Source organism: Danio aesculapii, chromosome 7 (assembly GCF_903798145.1).
Source record: "Danio aesculapii chromosome 7, fDanAes4.1, whole genome shotgun sequence".
Lineage (NCBI taxonomy): Eukaryota > Metazoa > Chordata > Actinopteri > Cypriniformes > Danionidae > Danio > Danio aesculapii.
The window spans coordinates 27,747,290-27,768,805 of record NC_079441.1 but is presented as its reverse complement, the minus strand read 5'-3'; the positions used below and the strand labels follow the sequence as shown (position 1 = coordinate 27,768,805).

At 37.0% G+C, this 21,516-nt stretch overlaps 1 protein-coding gene across 7 annotated transcripts in view; it reads left to right on the top strand.

The window, feature by feature from the left end:
- Window positions 1-21,516, top strand: part of herc1 (HECT and RLD domain containing E3 ubiquitin protein ligase family member 1) — a 106,176-nt gene that overhangs the window by 49,979 nt on the left and 34,681 nt on the right. For 3 of the 7 annotated variants that reach the window (XM_056461516.1, XM_056461517.1, XM_056461511.1), the window contains exons 32-48: window positions 62-168; window positions 246-356; window positions 440-610; window positions 2,353-2,592; window positions 2,722-2,805; window positions 5,023-5,552; window positions 8,263-9,044; window positions 10,329-10,524; window positions 10,613-10,773; window positions 12,594-12,710; window positions 12,794-13,007; window positions 13,703-13,818; window positions 14,915-15,144; window positions 16,864-17,132; window positions 17,222-17,274; window positions 19,596-19,796; window positions 19,902-20,076. In XM_056461516.1, the coding sequence (XP_056317491.1) occupies window positions 62-168; window positions 246-356; window positions 440-610; window positions 2,353-2,592; window positions 2,722-2,805; window positions 5,023-5,552; window positions 8,263-9,044; window positions 10,329-10,524; window positions 10,613-10,773; window positions 12,594-12,710; window positions 12,794-13,007; window positions 13,703-13,818; window positions 14,915-15,144; window positions 16,864-17,132; window positions 17,222-17,274; window positions 19,596-19,796; window positions 19,902-20,076 (3,757 nt within the window). The remainder of the gene's footprint in view (window positions 1-61; window positions 169-245; window positions 357-439; window positions 611-2,352; window positions 2,593-2,721; window positions 2,806-5,022; window positions 5,553-8,262; window positions 9,045-10,328; window positions 10,525-10,612; window positions 10,774-12,593; window positions 12,711-12,793; window positions 13,008-13,702; window positions 13,819-14,914; window positions 15,145-16,863; window positions 17,133-17,221; window positions 17,275-19,595; window positions 19,797-19,901; window positions 20,077-21,516) is intronic. The other 4 variants (XM_056461518.1, XM_056461512.1, XM_056461514.1 and 1 more) reach the window with 3 other exon arrangements.

Genomic DNA, 21,516 nt, shown 5'->3' with positions numbered 1-21,516 from the left:
AATACCCAGCCTTTGTTGTTAGGTTAGTTAAGTTTTTTAAATATGTGTGTGTTTTTTTCAGGTATTCCATTGGTTGGTAACTTGAGGACACGGCTGCTGGCTCTGCATGTTCTTGAAGCTGTTCTTCCTGCTTGTGAGAGCAGTGTGGAGGATCATCAGATGACCCAGGTCTGGCTGCGCATGTCTGTGTTGAGCATTTAGGAGTGAGTGTTGCAGAGCTGAATGAATTTGTGTTCGTTTGGTAGGTGGTGGAGAGGCTGTTTTCACTGCTCTCTGACTGTATGTGGGAGGCACCTGTCGCTCAAGCCAAACACACCATCCAACTAAAGGAGAGAGAGCAGGAACTCAAGCTACAGGTGAGGAAGGAGAGTTAAGTGTAAGAGGTGTTGATGCTTTAAAATGGATTCATACCCAGCGTTCACTTTTCTGGTTGTTTTAGGGTGAGACAGATGAGGAAGAAGAAAATTTGCCTATCCAGGAAGTGACGTTTGACCCTGAGAAGGCTCAATGCTGTGTGGTGGAAAGCGGACAGGGTCTGACGCATGGCAGTGGAGGCAAAGGCTACGGTCTGGCTTCCACTGGTATTTCCTCCGGCTGCTACCAGTGGAAGGTTTTATACATTTATGTTTATTGTTTAAAGGATTGTGGCCTGTTACATTTTTTTTAAGGGATAATTCACCCAAAAGTCACAATTTACTCACACTCTATCATTACAAACATGTTTGGGTTCCTTTTGTTGAAGATATTAACAGAAGATACAAAAGAAGATATTAAAGAAGGTCTGAAACTGGCAGCCATTGGCTTCTATAACAACAATAATAATAATAATAATAATAATAATAGATTTTATTTGAATAGCACTTTTTCTACATACATGTAACTCAAAGCGCATTGTACAAATGTATGTATTTAGAAACATTGTAAAATAAACCAAATAAATGTATAGACAAATAAAGCAAAATAAGCAACAAATATATACTCCAAAAACAGCATACATGTACCTGCATATATGCGTATATTTACACAATTACACACACAATAGTTCTTACATATGCATATACATGCGCACACTGTACAAGCATACATATACAATATACATATATTCATAAAATGCCTACATTTCACATACTCTTATATTCATATGCAATTTTAAAAAGGTGCCACTTAACACGCTTTTTAAAAACATGAATGCTAGAGGATTTTTTCACTTCATTTAGGAGACAATTCCAAATTTTTGGAACATAGTGACTAAAAGAGGTGCCACTAGATCACATCAGATTTACAGAGTGAAATTCTAAAAGTCCAGTGCTAGAAGAGCGTAGCAAACGGTTTGGATTGTATCTCAATAAGCAGTCAGAAATGTAAGAAGGTGTCAGGTTACGTAGTCGCTTATAAACTAACAACAGAATATTCAAATCTATCCTTTGGTGCACTGGTAACCAGTGTAATTCTGTTAATGCTGGTGTAATATGTTCTTGTTTCTTCAATTTCCTTAACTCTGGCTGCTGCATTTTGTATCAGTTGCAGCTTCCTTATAGAACCCTTAGGTAAACCAATATAAACAGCATTGCAGTAATCAAGCCGAGAGAAAATAAAAGCATGAATTAATTTCTTAGCATCATTAAAAGATAGGAAAGAATGAATTCTGGCAATGTTTCTCGTCTGATAAAAACATGTTTTTGTAACTTGATTATATGAGATTTATCATTTAGATCACAATCGAAAATAACACCCAGGTTCTTTAATTCATTCTTTAGATTGTAAACCTAAAGAACACAATTCCGTTTCAATGCTCTCTCGCTCAGGTTTTTTGCCCACAATAAGAATTTTAAATTTTTTTTTTTATTCAACTTAAAAAATAAATAAATAAATAAATAAATAGCAGTCATTCATTGTACAATACTGGACATGCAGTTAGACACATTTTGTCTATAGTATATTTCTCTACTATGGATGTCAATAGCAAGCAGTTTCCAAAATTCTATATTGTTCTATTGAAAAAAAGAAACTCAAAAAGGTTTGGAACCACTTAAAAGTGGGTAAATGTCTAGTATATTCTTCTGTTGACTATCCCTGTACGTGTTTTTAATGATGTATTGCCAATGCTGCATTTTTAGCAAATGGTTGAAAATGTCATTTTTGTAAGTGAATTATACAGCATTTTCTTCAGTCTTGAAAAGGAAGTTTAAGAACAGCATTTGTTTGACTTTAGTAATATTATAAAATTCTTTGTGAATTTAATGAACTTTGTGTTTAAAGTAAATTGAATGGCCACATGTACATTCTGTCACAATGTATGTGTTTTGTCAAGATGTGAGAGTATACAGTACAAGTGTTATTGTTTGTTTTCAGTTTTACATTGTCAAGGAGAATCGTGGAAATGAAGGCACGTGTGTGGGTGTTTCACGGTGGCCTGTGCATGACTTTAACCACCGCACAACAGCAGACATGTGGCTCTACAGAGCATACAGCGGCAACCTCTACCATAATGGAGAGCAGACCCTTACGCTGTCCAGCTACACTCAGGGAGACTACATCACCTGTGTGCTGGACATGGAGGCCCGGACTGTGTCCTTTGGCAAGAACGGAGAGGTGTGGCAAAATCTTCAAGCATTTTACTAATTCACATGTCAATAGCTGAGCTGTAATGCTGATTATCTCATTCTCTCAGACTCCTTGTATATGTATATGTGCACTTAACCATGTGGCTTTTCGTGGCAGGAGCCCAAACTGGCCTTTGAGGATGTTGATGCTACAGAGCTTTATCCTTGTGTTATGTTCTACAGCAGCAACCCAGGGGAGAAGGTAAATTATACAGATGTTAATTTACACTTTATTGCTAAAATAATGCTGATAAACATTTTCAACAGTTTAGATTAATGGTTGAATGTCAGTCTAAGCTCTGTTTTTTTTTGTTGCTTTTTTTATCCTAGAGATGGGGAATACAGTGGCCTATCATTTTTTGCGGGAGTTACAATATAAAAATAGCCCGCAATAGATGAAATTTGTGAAGTAGATAGCTTTATTTTTTTTTATTTTTATTATTATACATGTTTAAAGGCTGTAAAACCCCTCGCTGCACACTTTATACACGTTTTTCAGACAGTTTAAACTTTAGTTTAAAGTTTAAACTTTCATAATAAAATAAGCCCAATATCATAGAATTAAAGATCAAAATCTGTTGTCAGGCGCAAACAAACAGTCAGCAAAAGGTTCCTAAATTGATTGACAATGGTCTACAGCCAATCAGGACACAGAACACAATGCGCTGTTTAAAAAAAAAAGGATGTCAAAATGCCCAAAAAAAATCTGCGAAAGGTGAACCGTGTTATAGTGAGGGAGCACTGTATAAGCAAAAAAAAAAATCTATGATAGTTGCATAGATTCTGGTTTAAGAAAATTCGATTTTTTTTTATTTTTATTTATTTACATTTTCGCGCACACACACATACATTTGAATGCCATCATTTGTGCAGTGCAAGCAATGAAGCATTTTCTCTTTTCAATGTAGTATGTTGACCTTTTTATTTTCTTCTGTTAAAGCCTATTTGGATTATATATACAGTAATATATAAATTAACATTTCTTTATACAGTTAGGAGTTTTTTTGAATGCTTCCTCTAAAAAATTGTTTTATAGCATTCGTTTATAAGTAAAAACTTTATGCATGTTCCATATATATTTCTTTATAACATATTTTATTTTGCAAGCATTTTTTCTTTATTTTTAATTTTTTTTCATACCCATTTGGTATCAGAAGTGGCTTATATGGAAGGCAAAGGCCTCTATATGTGGCTTACTTTACCAAAATAAATTATGATCTTGCCTTGATTTAATTAGGACAGAAAGGTCTGACTTTGCGAAGACAAAAGACTTGTCACATCTTTAAAGGATTCACCCAGTTACAAATTAGAACATCACCTGTGACAAATACTGTAATTAACACATTCCAAAGTGTGTAAAAGATGAATCCCAGGACACCCAACCTTTATTTGAAATGTATCCTGACATGACAGCATGCCAAAGATTCACCCACAGACCAAATTGCTGATCATCAAGAACCTGAAGACCAAGTTTCCTGCAAATTCTTCAGCAGGATAGCGCTGCTCCTTATACTTCAGCCTCCATGTCAAAGTTCCTGAAAGCAAAGAAGGTCAAGGTGCGGCAGGATTGGCCAGCCCAGTCCCCAGAAATGAACATTATTAAGCATGTCTGGAGTAAGATGGTGGCATTGAAGATAAATCCAAAGAGTCCTGCAAGAACGCTTTCTTTGCCATTCCAGATGGCTTTATTAATATAATAATAAATATTAATTATTTGAGTCATTGCAGAGATGTATGGATGCAGTCCATGCACAATATTAATTCTTTTCCCACTGTACCATGACTTTATATTCTATACTGTACATTATTTCTGTTAAGTGACAAGACTTTTATCTAAGCAAAGTCTGACCTTACTGTCCTAATAAAAATTAAATCAAGACATGATATGATTTTATTTTGGTAAAATGAGCGTAATCTAGAGACCTTTGCATTTCATATAAGCCACTTCTGTTACCAAATGATTAACTAGAAGTCAAGTTATTATTTGTTGTTCCTAAAACTTGGATAGGCGACAAGACTTTTGTCAAGTGGTGCATGTTATATATATATAACATCTTTAATCCAGTGTTTAAATGTTGGAGGTGAGGATTCTTTCCATTTATACAGACTTAACCTCCTGGCTAAGATGTAACAAAAAGCAATAGCATCAGTCTGGGATTTGCTTAAGTTATATATTTTTTGGTATTATTTTGAACTGCACAGTCTTATATTATAAGTTTGATATATATATATATATATATATATATATATATATATATATATCAAACTGTACACATTTACAAATAAAATATAATTTCCTTTGTAGAAAGTGACTCAACACTGTCATAACAGCTTTAGATACAGAAAATGTATACTATTTGCCAAATTTTACATTGACTATACAGTTTCAGCAAAGAATGCACCCACTCTTACCTTACAGGTGAAAATCTGTGACATGCAGATGAGAGGCACACCTCGTGACCTCTTACCCGGCGACCCAATCTGCAGCCCGGTGGCCACTGTCCTTGCAGAGGCCACAACCCAACTGATCCGCATCTTGCACCGCTCTGAGCGCTGGACGCAAACCATCAACCACAGCATCCTCCAGCGGCTGCAGCAGATCCGATCCTGTCTGAGGGACGGAGCTCCTCCTGCAGGGGCCACCAGACTGCGCAAGAGCCGCTCGGCACAGAGCCGCGAGGAGCAGGATGAGAAGGAAGAGGAGCGAGAGGAGGAGAGAGGCAGGAGCGGACGGCACGCAGCGGCAGAGCTGTCGGAGGTGCACCTGCGGACGCTGTGCCACCAGGTGTGGCCGGTGTTGGCGGTGATTGGGGGTGTAGATGGTGGGTTGAGGATGGGGGGACGGTGTGTGCACAAGCAGACGGGGAGACACGCCACTCTGCTGGGTGTGGTGAAGGAGGGGAGCACTTCAGCTAAGGTGCAGTGGGATGAGGCCGAGATCACCATCAGGTGAGAGATGGGGGTCTGTTTGATGGCTTTATTTGATCTGTGAATGTGACTTATTTTGAACCTTTTTACTCTTTACTAGTACCCAGAGGTCTTTACTTTTCTTTCTACTATCCTTGGTCTTTTTATGGGATGTGCACCATGACTAGGTTCATTAATGTCTAAATGGAAATTTGTATAATATATTCCTCTTGGGGGTTATTAGAATAGTATAAAGCCAGATTTCTACTTCTGTGTGGAGTAATCTCTGTACACCACGGTGCATACTTGGCAGGTTGTGAGCATTTATACTTCTGCATTCTGCAAAAATACTTCCAAAAAAAGTAGCAGACAGTGGGGTTTCTATGTTTCAATGTGTTAACCTTTATTTATAGATGATTTAAGTTTACTCTGGAAATTGGTTGGATGTTACTGTAAAAAATAGCATAACTTGCACAAACCAGAAAGAAGCGGAAACCAGCGAGCGTTCAACAACTTTAATCATAAAGTAAATACACAACAATAGTAGTCATCTTGAGTTCTTCGTTGGTACTCGACACTTGTTAAACCTTCTGGCCATAAACCTTGCTTATCTCCCACAACTCTTAACTCGGCCCACACTTGTTATTGATACCAAGTCAACCAATCGCACTGTCCCTTTAATATATATATGCTAGTTTGACGTAATCTACTTAAAACTCCAGGTCAGGTATGCACTTAAATAATGAAGTCTTTTTTTAATAAACATTTATTTAAATAATTGCAATGACAAAATATAGCTATAGGTGTATTAGGTCATCGTGAACAATAATACAACCATCTATTATACATTCATCCATCAGCTAATAATTTAAGTTTTTTGTGAAGGGTGAATTTAACAAACAAATAAATAAATAAATAAATTCAGTCTTTCAATATAGTTTCTCCAAAAACTCCCAGAGGATTCCAGATATGCCAGAAGTAGTATAAAGCCAGATTTCTTCTTCTCTGTGGAGTGATCTTTGTAACCCACGGTGCATACCTTGCACGTTGTGAGCATTTATACTTCTGCGTTCTGTCTGTGCTCCTCTAGCAATAATATTTCCAAAACTCTAGTAGGCAGTGGGGTTTCTATGTTTCATTGTGTTGACTTTTTTTTTATTGATGATTTAAGTTTATGCTGGAAATTGTTTGGATGTGACTGTAAAAAAATAGCTCAAACCAGAAAGAAGCGTAAACCAGCGAGCGTTCAACAACTTTAATCATAAAGTAAACACACAGATAGTAGTCATCTTGAGTTTTTCATTGGGACTCGACACTTGTTAAACCTTCTTACCGGATGGTTTATTATTTCCGGTAAAAAGTTTTAAGTGTAGAACCGTCCATATTCTGACCGCTGATATTGCATATATTACAGAATATATTGCATATCTTCTGACCTGATATTGGACGTGAATTCGATTAGTAATAGAAGCGCAGGTAAAAATGTAAATAAACTACAAACAATGTCGACGCACATCACCGTCAAGTAGAGAGGGTTCGGTAAAGATGTTTGTATAACTGTTAATTAATATCTAGTCCACTGGAAAGAATTTTAAGTCGCGTTTTCTGTGTTATATTTCATCTGCAACAACAATACTGAACTTGCAAAGACGTATTTTGACATTAACGTCTGAATGCATAATTATCCAAAGACTAAAGGAGATTTCTTTGCATGAAAGACTTGTGAATGGCGGATTATCCTGCTGCTGCTTCTCCAATAAGGTGGGAAATTAAATATGATAGCAATGTAGATGATTGACAGGGCTCGTAACTAAGCAACACATTGATCTATTAACTAGGAAGCAGTATGTCTCAAAGCTTGCATACTCTTCTGTTACACACTAAAAAGTAAATATTTTTCCTTCTCAAAAAAGTACGTACTTTTAGTGTGTAGTACAAGTATGCGAATTAGAATGCAGCACGTCTCCTTAACCAAACACAACTGATTCAGATCATCAGCTCATTAGCAGAAACTGAAAGACCTGTAATGGGTGTGACAGACTAAGGAGACATCCAAAACATGCAGTGTTGTTGGTCCTCCAGGAACGTGGTTGAGAAACTCTGTCTTAGGTTGTCGTATACAATAATACGACCCCAATTCAAGTTTATTGTGAAGGGTTTATTTAACAAAAATAAACAAATAAATTCAGTCTTTCGGTATACAGTACGTTCTTGAAAAAAATCCAGATATGCCAGAAGTCTTCAGATCTCTCATGCAAGTCATAGGTCTTTTCTAATGATTTCTAATGATCTAATGATAGTTTTTCTAATGATAAGAAAATAGCTGGTTCAACCTCATATTGACCAAAGGAATGTTAGGAGAGGACCTCAGCAAAATTATTTTTCTTGCAAAATAAGTACAAAGGTGTAACACAGATTCTAGTCAGATATGTAGTCATTTTAAATGCAACATTACAAATGGTAACAATGCAGCCTTTGTAACAATGTACAGCAAAACTTAACCTTCAAATGTAACTGATGAGTATTTGCAGTGACCGTATTGCTTAGTGGACTAGTCTCGCACATCCCTTCTCCATTTATAGGCTTTTCTTTCCTCCCTAACCATTCCATTGACGAGTTCCCTTTGCATTAGTTCCATGATGTTGCATGATCCCTGGCCCTCCTCCCTGCTCCCTCACTTTCTCTCTCTGTCTCTTTCTCTCTCTCTCTCTCTCTCTGTGTGTGTTTGGTTTGTCATTCTTTTTCATTGAAGCTTCCCCACTTTTTGGTCGCCCAGTGATACGCCGTTATACAACTTGGAGCCAATTGAGCCTCTTCCCTTTGACGTTTCCCGTTTCCGAGGCCTCACTGCAGCTCTTCTGCTGGACCTCACTGCTCTCGCCAGCCTGCAGGACGATGGCATTAAATCCGCCTCCAGTCGACGCCATGAGCGAAGACACCGACATGAACCACAGGAGGAGCGAGAGAACGAGACACGCGGCAAACCAAAGGAGGGTACGGGAGACCTGCGTGTATCCCACAGTTTAGATGAGGTTCGAGCTCGTGCGCCACCAAACTCTCGCTCTGAAAGCGAGCTGGCTGCTTATACCCAAGATGCCACACAACAGACCCCAGCAGAGGGACGGCGCAGGCTGCAGGAGATGGTAGGATCCCGGGGAAGCTCACAGGAAGCTGCTGCGCAGGCGGAGGTGCATGCAGTTCAGCTGTCCTATTTGTATTTGGGAGCGATGAAGACCCTCAGTGTGCTCCTGAGCTGCAGCAAATACGCAGAACTTCTGCTGATCCCCAAAGTGACGCCAGACAGTGGTCATAATGCAGACTGTGCCAGCCCTGGGGTGAGTGTGTGCCAGGAGGAGGCCGAGTTGAGATCAGCTCTGCAGTTTCTGATGAGACACATGGTGAAGCGGGCAGTGATGAGGTCGCCTATTAAAAGAGCACTCGGGCTGGCAGACCTGGAGAGGGCGCAGACCATGATCTATAAATTGGTGGTCAATAGCCTGCTCGAGGAACAGGAAGGACAGAGTACCAAACCAGGTACTGTAGTAAAGGATGAATTAATCAGATACGCATAAACCAAATATATGTCATCATTCAAGTCACTCTGTTCAAAAATACAGTAAAAATTAATTGTGAAAATCTATTAATTTTAAATAACTTAATCTATTTTAAGATTTTTTAAGAAAATTGATGGCAGCAGAATAAAAAAAATCATAAATTGTCACTGATTTGGTGAAAAACACACACAAAATGACTTATTTTTAATATAAAATGTAATTGTGAACTGTATTTTTTTTCAACCTTTTATCACAGTCTTGCATATGTGAAACAACATTGCCTTTGCATTGTTTTTGATTGATTTTCATTTTTTTTCTATCCCAAATTTACTGTTGGTGGCTGTTTTTGCCCCTTTGACTTCCATTATAACCACATTTTTTTTTATTGCAAAACTTGACAGCATAAAATCATGCATTTTTTTATTGTTGGTGGTTTTCCCTATTGGGAAGAGGTCAGTTTTGTAATTTCTACTATTGATCATCACTTGGCACCTTTAACCCTTTAGATAGGCCTGTGCAAAAAAAGCTTAGTTTCTGTATTTTATAGCAAGTATAACAGCAAATTAAAGTGTGTGTCTGTGAGTGTGTGAGAGTAACATTTGCACGCTTATTTTGATGTGTCTGAGAAAATAAGATTTGCATCTCCGCTCTCAGAACTACATGGAGTAAACAAAAACAAAGACTGTGTATTTATTCACCATCAAATGTGGTTATATTGGAAGTCAATGAGGCAAAAACAGCCGCCAACAGTAAATTCGGGAGATGAAATGAAAATCGAACAATGAATCAAACCCAATGTTACAAATCGTTGACATGTCCAAGACTGTGATTAAAGGTAAAAAAAAATCCAGCCCCACAACTACTTTTAAGTTGAAAATACATCATTTTGTGTTTTTTTTGTCTTCACCAAATCAGTGACTTGTGAAAAAAAACTTGTGAATTTGGCAATTAAAAAGTTAAAATCTTCAAATTTTCCATACAATTTAGGAGTTTTGATCAGGACTGTTGAGTGACAGAATAATGCAAAAAAATTTGTAAAATTAGTAATCATATCAAATTATTTACCACTAAGTGCATCTCGATTTCGTCAGCTGCGTTTTCTTTTTTCAAAAACAGAAAATCAGAGCAGAAACTAATGAAACCATATATATATATATATATATATATATGATTTTAAATTAAAGCCACATCACATCTTTACATTTCAGAAATATGTAACTGTGAAAATTGTGAGAAACTATGTGAAAATGTGTGTATGTTTTAGTGGACACAGAGTGTGAGGAGTTAGAGGGAGAGCAGCAGTTTCAGACTCCAGTCACCACCTCTCCTTCAGCCTCTAGCAGCACCTCCTTCATGAGCTCCTCTCTGGAGGACACCACCACCGCAACTACACCCGTTACCGATGCAGAGACCGCGCCAGCTTCTGAATCTCCTGGAGTGATGCCCCTCAGCCTGCTCAGGTACGCACATATTCTTTTTGAGATTGTGCAAACACTGAATCATTCATCTGGTGTGTCTCGATTGATCTGCATGTGTTTTTCTGAGCAGGCAGATGTTCTCTAGTTACCCAACCACCACCCTGCTGCCTGCACGTAGAGCTCAGACACCTCCTGTCTCATCACTGCCCACCTCGCCTTCAGATGAGCACGGCCGGAGACAAAGCCTCACATCACCCGAGTCCCAGCCTGCCCGGACCACCAGCAGAGCAGGTACAAATACACACTAGTGATGTTTATTTCTTAATACGATGTTGACCTAATGTTACACACAAACATAAAACACTTGCAAAATATTGGTAACACTTTACAATACGGTTGTATTAGTAAATGAATTTAACTTAAACAATGAACAATATATTTATTACAGTATTTGTTCATGTTAGTTAATGAAAATACAGTTGTTCATGTTAATTATTGGTGCATTAACTAATGTTAACAATATTTGGATTTTAATAATGCATTAGTAAATTTTGAACTATAATTAATAAATGCTGTTCAAGGATTGTTCCTAATCGCTTCATGTTAGTGTATACATTAACTAATGAGACCATATTGTAAAGTGTGACCAACATATGTAGATACAATTTAAAATGTATCTTGCAATGTATCGAAATATTTATGGTCAGACAATATTTTTGCTTGTGCATTAACTGGTTAACTATTCTTCAACTGAATTTTCTACATCAACACTGGTGCTGAGTGAAGTTTATTTATAAAATAATTTCAAGAGGAGTGCGTACTTATGATTGACCGCGGCTGGTCTCGCATTAGCTAATTCATGATTCACTAATCCGTTGATTCCTAACTCACCATAAATAACCTGAATTTTTTATCTCAGTTATATTCGTCTTGAAGAATCCCCTCTTCCACCCCTACTTCTCCCTTTTTTCATTGATAGGGCAGCATGGCGTTACAGTGGTTAGCACTGTTGCCTCACAGCAAGAACACCACTGGTTCAAGTCCTTCCCAGGCCAGTGGCTGTTTCATTGGTTTCCCCCGGATATCCCCGGTTTCCACCCACAGTCCAATGACATTGCGACCAAACTGGCACCATAGATAAGCTCTTAGTTAGCAGTATATCTCTCCATAGCAATTCAGCCATAAATAAGCAGGGGAGTTCTCAAGATCTGCCTGAGCTCAAACTCCCCTCTCTCCCTGCAAAAAGGAGGGATCCCAGGGTTAGAGGATCTTATGAGCTCAGGGCTCTCTCCCGGGACAGCATGCCAAACACGCTTTATAATCAAGCATCAGCTTAGTGTGAACTCTTGAAGTCAATATTTTTTGCTGCTTAATATTTTGGTAGAAATTGTGATGGACTACTTTATACTGATGGTGTATGCAAGATTTCTATAGAGAGAAATGTTTAACAAGGATGAATTAAATTAACCAAACGTATAGTAAATAGATTTATTTTTAGCACATTTTATTTAAAACTAATTTTCAGCTCGTGTAAATGCTATTCACTCAACCTTCACTGAAAGAAAAATGTACTGACAAAAAATATTAAGTCGCAATTAATAATAAACATTTAATAATTGTGCACTAATATTCACGACTGAGCACCAATTCAGCATATTACAGTAATTTCTGAAGAATTATGCAACTCTGGAGATTTGTCATAACAATAATAATTTTTTAAATTTTAATAAGTCTGTTAAAATAAAATGTAAAAAATGTTTATATTCTGTATAAATATATAATAGTATTTCTAATTTTGCTGTATTTTGATCAAATAAATCCAACCACGGTCATTTATTAGACATTTAAAAAAAAAAAAGAAATCTGTTGTTGGTATTGTATTGTTCCTAATATATAATTTTATGAATTTGACCAGTATTGCTTAAGATTTTCCTGCTTATTTTGAAGTTCAAGATAATTGGATCATTCTCAAATTGCACTGGAGAACATTGTAGAGTCCATTCAATTCATTACAAATTACAATATTGTCATTATTTTAATGTTACAAAAAATTATTTGCACTGTACTCGGTGCTGTATTAAATAGCTGATTGTATGTTTATTTGCTCCAAGCTTTATCAGACCCCAGCAGTCGTCTCTCCACATCTCCCCCTCCTCCTGCCATTGCAGTGCCTCTACTAGAAATGGGATTCTCCCTCAGACAGATCATGAAGGCTTTAGAAGCAACAGGTACACAGACTCGAACAGAAATCTCTTGCTTTCTGCTTTCTTCTCATGTCATCACATATTGAGAGTATTGTTCTTGTGTTGAGCTGTAGGTGCACGAGGCGAGGCAGATGCTCAGAACATTACTGTTCTTGCCATGTGGATGATCGATCACCCGGGCACAGCAGACTCTGAGGAGACTTCAGACCCCTGCTCCGGGGCGGCCGGAGGAGGAAAGAGCACAGAGAGAAGTTTCCTGCGCTCTCCTGGAGACATTCCTAATGCTGACGCCACAGAGATGGAGGAGGGGTTCAGTGAGAGGTACAGTCGAACACCCGCTCAATCTAAATAATGGCATCCTAATATTCTTCAGATTAAAGACACATTAAAATATCCGAAAACTACTAGAACGGTCATATTTATTTTCTAATGACTAATGTATTCACTGATGAAATTGAAAATACATTAGTCCTTACATTATTATATTTTGCTAATTTAATGACCCTGGTTCTGGTTTGGTTTTATAGAAAACGAGGAAATACCAAGGACGCTTTAATGTTGTGCATTTTATTAGATTGCACAGCATTATAAAAGAATCCTAAAATATATTTAGTATGACAAAACTGTGCTGCTAATTTCCCACGTCATCATGACTGACTGTGGCATAATAAAAGCTCTGCTGTTTTTGTGCTGTGTCGAGCTCATCTTTCATCAGCAATTGCTTCAGCAATCTCAGCTTTCGACTTTACTCTGCTTCAAACTAGCAAGATAATAAGGTTTAAACCTATAAGCTTATCCATAATTTACGCAGGAGTCCCATTGGATGTAATGAAGATGACAACTCCCTTGATTCCACACTTACAGTATCATTGTGGGTATCACACCCCTTGTTTGCTGTGATTACACGCCCTCTAGCAGTGAAACATGCATATTGCGCCTTTAATCTCAAGCTCAGACGCTTGAAATTTGTATCTTTTATTCCCATGTATCATTTTGTAATTTCTCTCTGCCTGCAGTCCTGAAGGTCTCGATCAGGATTCAGCCTCTGCTGGGCCCACACCCAGAGGACGCTCTGCGGCCAGCCGGAAACACCGCTTTGACCTTGCTGCACGCACTTTACTAGCTCGAGCAGGTACACTCTTGAGATCTGGAAAACTGTGTTTTCAACTAGCAAAGCATTCAGCTAATCTGTCTTAATTTTGCCTGGTTCAGCTGACTGTTCATTCCAGATGATCAATGCTGATCATTTCTTAAATTAATATTGTTTTGAAAAGAAAAATAAATTGTGTTGGGCAAATATCAATCACATCAAAAATAAAAAATTGTTTTGACATTAGATTTGTGTGTGTTAAGTACATTTATTATGTATATGTGATACACACACACACACACATACATAAAAACAAAACTGTACAAAACCTTAGATATTTAAAGTAATATGTAATTTATATTATTCATTTTCTCAAATATGCATGAATGTGTGTATTTATTTGTACATAATATGTGTGTGTGCTGTGTACATTAATTACGTTAAAAGAAACTTTTATTTTGGGTGTGATTAATCATGATTAAGCTTTGACCCAGACTAAAAAAAAATTATGATACTTAAAGGCAAATCATATTTGCATGGTGCAAACTGACTATTATTATCAAAAGGAAATATTATTATGAAATAATTAATTATATGAAATAATTAATTATTAAATAAAATTATTATGAAAATAATTTGATTTAAAATGATTTATTATAACATAAATATGATCAAGTAAACAAAAATACCAGCATAAAATATGCATGTTTGGACTTTTTTTTTTTTTTCTTATTTTTAAAAGGTTAAAGACAATTCCAAATATGGTAAAAACTGAGCTTTTCATTCTAGGGGTAATTCATGTGGTTATAAATGAGCATATAAAATGATTTCTGCAATTTAACAACTGCAAATGAACTTAACTAAGTCACAAACCTACTATGTAGATATCAGAGAAGATTTTAACGTATTCAGTCGATGCACTGTGTGGCACCTTTAACATTTTAGTTGATTTCATGCTGGACTTGTGTCTTACTAAATATCTTTAAATATTTAGTAAAATTATTACATTCTGTATTCACATTCTCTCAATTTCAAGGGAACAGGTAACATATAATTTAATAGCATTCAGTCTTGTCTGTTATTAGAATACAACAAAATGTCCACACATGCTAAACCTTACTGTGATTTTATTGTATAGCCGGACTGTACCGCTCAGTGCAGGCACATCGAACTCAAGCCCGTCGAGAAGGCTCTGGTCTGCAGCAGGAGTCTGGGCCTCTTGGAGCACTCTATGACTTTAATCTGGACGAAGAACTGGAGCTGGAATTGGATCAGGAAGCCATGGAGGCCATGTTCACCCAGGAGCTGGCATCTGACTCTGACATTCTGGGAATGTGGATCCCGGAGGTATTGGACTGGCCAACATGGGTGTGTGTGACAGCAGCCTGGGCTGCCGCTGCTTTACTACTCACCTTTAACCCCTGCACGGCTGTACACACTCTTACACGTTCTGTCCACACACTGTTTGCTCACCTGTGTCCTCACACTGGACACAAACAAACTTCAATACTGCAAAAAATAACTAAATTAACTTAACTAAATTAATAACTATCTAAATACCAGAAATGAATGAAAGGTACAGCCTTGAAACAAGTCAAATTATCAACTAGTGCAGTAAGATTATACTTACTTAGATTTCTTGAAATAAGAAACGTACCTAGGCTTTAGTAAAGTAAGTAAATTCTTATAATATGTAATGTAATGTGTATTTATATAGCGCATTTATTGTGTATACACCCAATGCACTTCACAATCATCAGGGGGGTCTCTCCACACCAACACCAGTGTACAGAATCCACTTGGATGATGCGACGGTAGCCACAGGACAGTGGTCACCACACACCATCGATTGGTGGAGTGGAGAGACCGTGATAGAGCCAATTCAGTGGATGGGGATGATTGGGAGGCCATGATGGGTAAGAGCCGATGGAGGGAATTTGGTCAGGACACCGGGGTTACGTCTCTACTCTTTACAAGAAATGTCATGGATTTTTAATGACCAAAGAGAGTCAGGACCTCGATTTAACATCTCATCCGAAAGTCGGCGCCCACTGACAGTATAGTGTCACCTTCACTTTTTACTGGGGCATTAGGACTCACTCAGACCACAGGTTGAGCGCCCCCAGCTGGCCTCTCTAACACCACTTCCAAAAGCAACCTAGTTTTCTCATGTGGTCTCCCATCCAGGTACTGACCGGGCTCAGCCCTGCTTGGCTTCAGTGAGTAAACAGTCTTGGGCTGTAGTGTGATATGGCTGTGGCGTTAAGTATTGTAAAACTTATTTCATGCAGTGCATTTAGTCAAATTATCTTACAAACAGTTCATATTTTGTGTGAAATGTCTTAAAACTAGAGTTATTAAACAGGAGAATTTCTCTCAATTTAAGAATTGTCATTATATATTCTCTTCAAATGAGCCAAAGCATTTAAAGTTAAAACTAGATTATTGTATGAATTAAACAAGATCATGCATGCATGCATATTGTTGATCAATTTTGCATTCAAATTAAGATTTGAAAGTACCAACAATCCAAATTCATTACTTGTTGCTTCTCAAAATACTGAAGCTTACTACAGCAAAACATGACGTAATGTATTTCATCACTAAAGAACAAGTATAAGTGTGATTGAGCATTTTTTTTCAGTATGCAAACTGAAAACTTGTTATTACTGCAAAAATAATGTCTTAAAAACATAAGGCTGATTGTCATTAAGCTAAATTTGCAGGTCAAATACCTAACTTTTAACTTTTTAAGCTTTACTAAGTAAGAAAAAAAATATATATCATTTTAAAACAATCATAATAATTTGACACAATCTGAGCTTGCATGGTATATATTCCTAAAACAAGCTCACTAAGATTTTTTTGGCTAGAAATGAGATCGTAACTCTTGACTAGATAAGAAGTTTTTTTGCAGCGAAAACTCTTCCGCTCACTAACACTGGTGCATGCTTCGCTGACTCACTACACAAGCAGCAGATGCAGGATGCTTCAGCCCTGATCCATGTTCCTCTGGCTTGTTTTTAAAAAATATTTGCACACACTCTGTATCTGACCCCATTTGTGTCTCTTTTGCTTGTTTGTTAGCATGTGTGCGAGTCAGAGGACCGCGATGAGGTGGTCGTATGTGAATTATGCGGGGTGAGTGTGTCCAGCTTCAACCAGCACATGAAGAAAAGTCACCCAGGCTGCGGTCGCAGTGCCAACCGGCAGGGTTATCGCAGCAATGGCTCCTATGTGGATGGCTGGTTCGGAGGGGAGTGTGGAAGCGGGAATCCCTATTACCTGCTCTGTGGCAGCTGTAGAGAAAAATACCTCAACATGAAGAGCAAGATCAAAGGACCACTGCCTGAAAGGCAAGAAACGTATTGGCCGGCATGTGCTGTGGTTGCTTAATTCACACATGCAATATCTGATGCTTTATTTCTGTGATCGTGCTTTTCAGGTATAAAGGTCAGGCTCCAGACTTGTTGGGAAAGCAAGACAGTGTTTATGAAGGTATTGTCTGTAAACGTAATGTTTTTAGTCCATGTGTCCTAATAATCTTTAATCAAAATAGCTTATTTTTTCTTACCTGCCAGTGTGTTAGTGACTGAGGCATTACAAATATTTTTCGGCTTCTATGATGCACAAATGAGCACCGTAGTCTCCATTGATTACCTTCTTCTGAACCACTTCTTTTGATATGTTCAGTATTTTGTACAGATATAACATTAGTCCTGTGTTGAATCTGCATCTATGCTGATGCATAGACGTTTGTAGCTCCGCTTTCTTTTGAAAAGAGGGCTGGGAGCTCAATCTAATTTGAATTTAAAGCGATAGTCACCAAAATGACTCGTATTGTATCTAATTATAATTAAAAAAAAATTGCCTGTTGCCTTGAAATTGAGAATGTCTCTACAGATTTAAGTTAGTAAATAACTTTAAACAATTAGTAAACTTATTAAATAAGTCACCAGCCGAGCATAGAAACAACTAAACCTGTTAAAGGTGACATACAGTTTTTAGTCCGTTTCCTAACAATCCTTAATCAAAATAGCTTATTTTTTCTTACCTATGAAGACGATGTTAGTGACTAAAAAGCATTATAAATACTTTTAGACTTTTATGATGCACAAATGAACACCGTAGTCTCCTTTGATTACCTTCTTCTGAGCCACTTCTATATATAGAATCAGTTTTTTTACAGAGATAACATTAGTCCTGTTGAATCTGCTGGTATGCTTATGAATAGATGTTTGTAGCTCCGCCTTCTTTTGAAAAGAGGGCTGGGAGCTCAATCTCATTTGAATTTAAAGCAATAGTCACCAAAACGACACAATTTAGATCAAATTATAAATAATAATAAAAATGTTTTGCCTGTTGCTTTGAAATTGAGAATGTCTCTACCGACTTAAGTTATTTACTAATTATTTGAAGTTATTTACTAAGTTTACTAATTCTTTAAAGTTATTTATAAGTCACTAGTCCATTATGGAATCAACTAAAAATGTTAGAGGTGCCATACAATTTTACGTCCAAGTGTCCTAATAATCTTTAATCAAAATAGCTTATTTTTTCTTACCTGCCGAAGACGATGTTAGTGACTAAGAGGCATTATAAATATTTTTAGACTTTTATGATGCACAAATGAACACCGTAGTCCAGGGATGTTAAACTCAATTACTGGAGGGCCGCAGCCCTGCACAGTTTAGTTCCAGCCCTGCTTCAACACACTTACCTGTAGGTTTCAAACAAGACTGAAAGACTTAATTAGTTTGATCAGCTGTGTTTAATTAGAGTTGGAACTAAACTGTGCATGGCTGCGGCCCTCCAGGAATTGAGTTTGACATCCCTGCCGTAGTCTCTATTGATTACCTTCTTCTGAGCCACTTATTTTGATATTCATTTTTTTACAGAGATAGCATTAGTCCTGTGTTGAATCTGCTGCTGTGCTGATGCATAGGTGTTTGTAGCTCCTCCTCCTTTTGAAAAGAAGACCGGGATCACAATCTCATTTGAATTTAAAGCGATAGTCACCAAAAAAACACAATTTGGATCAAATTATAATTACAACATTTTTTTTGCCTGTTGCCTTGAAATTGAGAATGTCTATACAGGATTAAGTTATTTACCAAGTTTACTAATTTTTTAAAGTTATTTACTGAGTCACCAGTCCAGCATGGAATCAACAAAAAAAGTTAAAGGTGCCACACAGTTTTTAGTTCGAGTTTCCTAATAATCTTTAATCAAAATAGCTTATTTTTTCCTACCTGCTGAAGATGATGTTAGTGACTAAAAGGCATTATAAATATTTTTAGGTTTTTATGATGCACAAATAAACACCGTAGTCTCCTTTAATTACCTTCTTCTGAGGCACTTCTTTTGATATGTTTATTTTCTTTTATAGAGATAACGTTAGTCCTGTGTTGAATCTGCTGCTATGCTAATGCATAGACGTTTGTAGCTCCGCCTATGTCATTTGAATTTAAAGCGATAGTCACCAAAACAACACAATTTGGATCTAAGCCTGATAGGGGCGATTTTAAAGAGTTATACAACATTATTTGTGTTGTGCTTTGAGCTGAAACGTCACATACACACTCTAGGGTCATCAGAGACCTATTTTACATCATTTAAAAAGGGGCATAATAGGTCCCCTTTAAAAGTTTCTACATGTATACTTGTAAAAAGAATCAGGGTCAAGAGATGTATATATCTATGTTAATACCAGGTTGAAATGGAAATCCATCTCAGGTGTGACCATTTGTGATTAGATCAATGAAAAATACATGTTAATTCACCTTGCAAACAAACATTCATGTGGTTTTGTCTTGCAGAGGACTGGGACATGTTGGATGTAGACGATGCAGAGCGCCTGACGGGTGAAGAGGAGTTTGAGTTGCTGTCTGCTCCGCTGGGTCTTAGTGAACGCAGACCCGTCCCAGAGGCTGTCCATTTTTCCGACACTGACCCTCTCGGAGCCTCTGTTGCAATGATCACAGCCACCAACAGCATGGAGGAAACTCTCTTGCAGATAGGTACAACAACTTTAGTGCCACTGTGATGCTTCAGAGTCTGCTTGTCATTGGTTTGTGCTATAGAAAATGTATGTATGTGTAAGAAAAGGGATGTTTCATCTGCAGGTTGCCAGAGCTCAGTGGATAAAAGCTCCTCAGGCCGCTTGTCATTGGGAGAGCAGGCAGCAGGTCTGCAGACGTCTGCTGATCGTCTGGTGGCTCTGAAGAGAGTCACTGCGGCCGCACAGGTTCTGTTGGCCAGAACGATGGTCATGAGAGCGCTGTCCTTGCTGTCAGTTAGGTTGGTATTTTTGTTGATGTAGGTTTTTTGTTTTATTTTTTATAAACAACACACACTACTGTTCAAGGGATGTGATTCTTTCAGATAAATACGGATTTCTGTATTTTCCAAGCTCAGTGGGGTGACCCCTATAATTGTGTAAATCGGAAGTTTTTTTTTGAAGGGGGATGTCGCCATTGTCATCAAAGCAGACAACCTGCTTAATTCTGGACGTCTTTCAGGGATGTAATTGTAGACCTAGGCTACTGTGTATATAACATTGATATTGTGTATTCCTATAATTTGACGAAGCCGCTGACGATATGCAAGATTTTGAAATCGCTTTGAATGCATGTGCAGCTGTGCACACTTTTTCTGCGCTCGAATTTGCATGCCCTGATCATGTGCGCTCTATGTACATTATAAATACAGCTGTAGGACACATTTGTTATTATTCTCTGCAAGTCATCTGTCCATATGTCTACATTTATTCAGTGCTACAGCCTAGCACCTCAACTTTAACACCTGAAAGTGTCATAACTTTAGATATTACAAATTTATAAAAATATATTTTATAGTCTATTAAAACTGCATATATATATATATATATATATATATATATTTATTATTATTATTATTATTATTATTTATTTATTTATTTATTTATTTATTTATTTTTTTTATTATTATTATCATAAAAAAACATATATATATATATATATATATATATATTTTTTTTTTTTTTTTTTTTTTTTTTTTTTTTTTTTTTTTTTTTTTTTTTTTTTTTTTTTTTTAAGGGGGGCGAGGTCTCATCGTCCTCCTTTTTTGTCCTCGGCTGATCACATGCCTGCTGTTCACAAGTTTAAAGTCAGTAATTTTGTTGGAGAAGAAAGTAACTTCTATTAAAACAGGACTAGAGGTGGAACAATACATTTTTAAATCGAGATGTACTGCAATATTAAAATGTGATAAGGTGTATCACTGATGTAAACCATATCATTCACTATGTTGACTTATACAAAACTCAGCTCACTCAGTTTTTAAGATTTAGTTCACACCCCAAAATCTTGTTATCATTCAATCACCCTGATGTCTTGTTAGATCTACAATATAAGATTTTAGTTCTTCAAATTGCAGATGAGGGTTTTTTTTTTTTTTTTGCTTAAAATTCTGACCCCTTTTTTAACATTGCATTTATATTCAAAAAGTTCATAAAGGTTTTCAAGTCTACAACCTGAAGTTCATGCCAGATTTAGCATTTTAATCAATAGTACATTTTTGCCATATGCCCTAGAAATAATAATAAAAAAGAAAAGATTCTTCTAGATATTGCACTAATATTGAATGATGAGTTCAGTCAGAACTCGAGTGTATTGTTATTCTGCACACATTAAACTGATTAAAACAGACTGTAAAGATAAGTAAATTATTGCTAAAGATCTTCAGATATATTCTGCTTTT